Here is a 4,816-nt window from a genome sequence, read left to right on the forward strand (position 1 = left end):
TCCGATCCAAGACCGCTACTCACACTTTGCTCCAGTGTTTTGCTATTTCAAATTCACGCTTTGCTCCAGTGTTTTGCTATTTTAAATAGTTCAATACAATTCTATTGATGTTTCATTTTTACGGTTTTACACCTCATGGAGGCACGTTATGAGACCTCCTTTTCGGTGGAAAACGTAAAATCTCAAAAACTATTCCCCCTTTCCTTATAAAATCTCCTGGTCTCTGTATCTCAAAATTTCGGAGTTGGGGTTTGGCTGTTTATCCTCCTGAGGCCGAACACACTCGTGCTTCTGTAGTACTCTTCCTACCGGTCCGTCGCGAACTTCCAGAAAAACATAAACATCATTCAGATTACGATTGGAGAGAGAGACACACAAAGTAAAGTTTGAGAAAGAAAGAGCACGAGAGGGAGAGTTACAGAAGGAAGAAAAAGAAAATGTCAAAGAAGAAAGCTTTTAGTGGTTCAACTATGACCCTCAAAGATTTTCATGGCGGTTCAATCCCTTCTGACCTTCCTCTTCCTTCAGCTCCTGGAGCAACGTTAGTGCCCTTTCTTGAACCCTTTCATTCCGTATAATTCTTGTCACTTTTGATTAGTATTTGTTAAGAATCCAATCTTTTATTTTGTTATTGAAACCCTAGATCTATTATCAGTGATTTTGAATGTTATTTCGCTGTATTTAATTAGATCTATGAAAGATTGATTTTTTTTTCTTTTTTGTTTGTAGAGTTACAAGGCCTTCATCAGATCGTGGTGGTTATGATCGACAGGCACCATGGGGAAATCCAATGAATCGATCTGATCACCGCTTACGTCCAGGATCTTCTGGTACTAACCGAAATTTTGATGACAAAGCTTCATTTTTATCTCACCATATACACATAGGGAGGAACTTTGATGAGGACGAACGTAAACCGTTGGATGGTATATCTCATCCAAGAAGAACCATTAGTGATGAAGTTATTCGAGCTCAACCAACTCGTCATGAGATAACCAAACTTGATTCAGTGACATCTACAAATTATTCAGGACGACAGGTGTTTAATAATCCAATGCCTCAATCCACAAGTGGTGGAATTCATTCTTACAGGTATGGTGAATCCAATCCTGTAGGTGGGAATAATCAAATGCTTGGTGGCAATAATAGTAATCAAGGTGTTCCAAATGCTTGGGGTGTTAGAAAGGAAGTAGGTGGTGTCAATGAGCTAGTTCATTCTTCTAGCTGGTCTGAGCAAAGTGCCATCTCAAAATTCTCCCAGGCTAGTGCATTAGATAAGGTATCTAGATGGCAAAACAAGCCAGTTCCCCAGTTCCATCATCACCATAACCAACAACCAGATGTCGAAGTTATACATTACGCCGAACCTGAGAGATATAGTGGCTTGAATACAATGATTGAGAGAAGGGGTAATGAAGCTGGGTTTGATAATAGTGTAAAAGAGTTGCCAAATTCAGAGAGGGCAAGGTCTCCTATATACCCAGAAGCAAAGGAGAGCAGTTCTCCACTTTATCAGGATATGCTTCGACCTGTTTCAACTGATGGGAAATATTCTGGTGTCCCCAAATTGCAGCCACCAGTATCTGAAGAAGTATCAGAGAGGCGTAAATTGAAGCTTCTTCCAAGATCAAAGCCTTTGGAGGTTTTGGAACCTTCTATTGCGGAGCATAAGATGGTATGATTTTGATCCGTGTGTGGTTTTTGATGCTTATTTGAAGTCTTATTTTGGTCAACCTTATTAACAGTTTGGTTCTTTCGAATTTAGGGATACCAACAGGTAAATGACCCTGGTCATGGAGCAGCTGTTGCTGAGTTGCATGGGAATACAAATGTTCCTAAACTTGGTTTAGCTGGAAATGAGGGAGGGGGTCCATCAGTGGAGCGACCAAAGTTGCATCTGAAGCACCGGTCTCAGATTGCTGAACAAGTGGAAGAAACTGCTGCAAAAGAAAGGTTCGTATAATTTTTATGGACCTCTATAAACAATGTAACTAGTTAGAAGCAGTTACTAGTTTTTTACTTTTTTTGTTCACGTGCTGTTATCTTCTTCTTACCTTGTTGTTTAGTAACTGAAATAATCGAAAAGTAGTCCTGTAGTATCAAGCTGGACGAGTACCATAAAGAATACATTCGCATTAGTGTAAATCCTTAGACTAAATCCTAATAGGTGCAAGTTACTACCGTTTTATGGCGACCCATGCAAGAATGCTAACAGTGTAGAACTGAACAGAATATTCCATTTGTATGTTTAACTTGCTGAGGTTTGTGTGTAGCAATTAACTCAATAAGCCAAAGCCTCTTGGGGCTCCTCTTTATATATAATAAGATATGAGTAATATGAAAAGGTTACACCTTGCTTGGATGTTATCATTTGTTATGTTCATTGTTCATGAGTTGGGATTCATATTTAGGGTTATCATTGAAGGGACAATTTTTTTTTTGTGTCCTCTAATGCACGTTACTTTACTTTCCAATTTCCATATTTTCTCTGGCTTACAAACCTACGAAACCGACCCTTAGTACGTGACAATATAACTTAGATGCTTTGAATTTGTTAGCATCTATCCTCTTCACCTGGGTTGCACTAATACGGCTGGGGGGTCCCCGTGCCGTGTGTCCGGCCGTATGGACACGGCAACATACGGGAAAACGCCTAAAATACGGCAAAACTATTAAACCCATTATTTTAATATGGTGTAACGGTCACCTACTTTCAAGGGAGGTAGTTACTGAAAAAGTGTGTATTTTAGCAAAATGACAGCTATTTGGTTGTATCATCTGCTCATTTTAGCCGTGTGGTCGTCAATTACAAAGATAATAAATATCTTTAGATGAGATGAAAACTGAAATCTCATCATTACTATATATTTTGTGCTAAATCATCTACTGACTAGTGTACATGGCCAGTTCAGTTTTTTTGGATGACCTTTTTGTAAGTACTTCTGGTATACATGGCCATTTCATGCTTTTTTGTATAACTTTTTGCTAGTATAAGATCAAAACTGAAAATCTAATTGAACTTATGTTACATATTTTGAAATTTTGTCTCGTTTATATATCTACATATCTTAAAAATTTTACAATATTTATGTATACCGGTGTGTCGCCGTATTATGGTTCTCCGGAATTGCCGTATACGACACACGGACACGCCGCTGTGTCGGACATCCGTGGCGGTATTGGTGCAACCCAGTTCTTCACTGATAGGAATCAATTGTTTTTCTCTTCTGTTGCAGGAAATCAGTGTTTGGTGGTGCTCGTCCTCGAGAACTGGTAAGCAATTTTGCCGCCCCATTGTCATACAAACACCACAAGATGAGCTTCATAATGTTACAAAGTGATGATGAAGTCATTTAAATATAACCAGTACCGCGTTGATATGTTTGTACCGGAAATGTGGTGGTTGGATTATGTGTGATTAACAAATATAAGTTTCTTTGATTTTATTTGCCTACGTGGAAGCACCTCAAGAGTATAGAATAATTTTATCCTGTTTCAAATTAACTAGTGGACCTATTTTGATGCTTACTGTGCACTAGCCGATTGATGGAATGATTTTATTCTCTTTCAAATTAACTAGTGGACCTGGTGTGATGCTTACTGTGCATTAGCTGATTTAATAGTGATAGAGTTGGCCTTCTGATGGCTCTGCTTGTCACTAGTCTTTAGGGGTTCGAGGTTCCGTGTTATCTGCTCAGTCAACAGCTTTGCTACTTGGTAATTTTGTTCATCACTGGTGCTGCTTTTGTAACTTATATGATGTTTAATTTCTCATAGGTTCTTAGAGAGCGTGGAGTAGACGATGTAGTTATCAGCAACCTTGAATCAATTCAATCACCCAACAGGTAAATGCTCCCATTCCCCGGTTTTCATTTTATTACATTCTCTTTATTCTGTTACCAATTCTATTTTTTGTTTGTTTTCTAAAACATCATTATTACCTGGCATTTAAAGGATCAAGCCGGAGGTTCACAAGATTGAAACCAAGGCAGAACCTGCACGTTTTGGTGAAAGGTCAGAGAATGTGCATGTTGATCACAGAGCAGCAAAGGATCCCGAGAGGAAAGATAACCGAGGCGATAACCATAAAACTGATACCCAGAAGAGTTCTTGGCGTAAAGAGAGTTGGAGAAATGGTAATAAAGCGACTGAAAAGCAGCAGCAGCAAGAACCAAGGCCTGAGCCTGAGACCTGGCGGAAGCCTGTAGAGCAATCTAATCCTGCTCCATCTGATGGTCTTCGATATGGAAAAGCAGCTTCTGCTTTGGAACTTGCCCAAGCATTCTCAAGGTCGGTGTCCACAAATCCAAAGACACCTGATCGTATTTCTAGCCAGAAGGGCATGGCTGGTCAGCCTCAAATTCCATTTTCCCGACTAACAGCAACTACAACAACAACAGCAACACGAGAGATTTATTCAGGGGGAACACCGAGGCGTCAGATTAACGGATACTGAAATGATCCGAGTGTTACTAGTACTAGGTTCGTGACTGTCTTCAGTTTAAATGTTTTCATTGGATTGATGCAGCTAAACAATTTTTTTTTTTATGGAAAGCAGAAATGTCATTGCAGAGTTAGAGTTTACATGTGGATTGTGGAGAGTCAAGACTCAGTGTGATGGATAAGTTTCCAACTGACTGAACCTTATTATTGCTAACTAGCCAACCTCCTGGTTACCACAAGGTCCACACCTTTTTTTCGTACACATAACATGCAAGTTTCAACTAACAAAGCCCAAACGATTTTAGCCTAAATGTTCTTGATATATATGTACATTCTGTCACCGCAAAAGAGTCCCTGGGCATTTAGAGTATAG

The 4,816-nt window shown here is 39.4% G+C and overlaps 1 protein-coding gene across 1 annotated transcript; it reads left to right on the plus strand.

Moving 5' to 3' along the window:
- Window positions 1-205: 205 nt before the first annotated feature.
- LOC113304269 lies at window positions 206-4,590 on the plus strand. The gene is made up of 6 exons (XM_026553346.1): window positions 206-541; window positions 730-1,675; window positions 1,766-1,953; window positions 3,237-3,273; window positions 3,778-3,845; window positions 3,955-4,590. Exons 1-6 carry the CDS (start codon window positions 438-440, stop codon window positions 4,454-4,456), a joined length of 1,845 nt encoding a protein of 614 aa, XP_026409131.1. The 5' UTR covers window positions 206-437; the 3' UTR covers window positions 4,457-4,590.
- The last annotated feature ends 226 nt before the right edge of the window (window positions 4,591-4,816 follow it).

This window comes from Papaver somniferum, chromosome 1 (assembly GCF_003573695.1).
Source record: "Papaver somniferum cultivar HN1 chromosome 1, ASM357369v1, whole genome shotgun sequence".
NCBI lineage: Eukaryota > Viridiplantae > Streptophyta > Magnoliopsida > Ranunculales > Papaveraceae > Papaver > Papaver somniferum.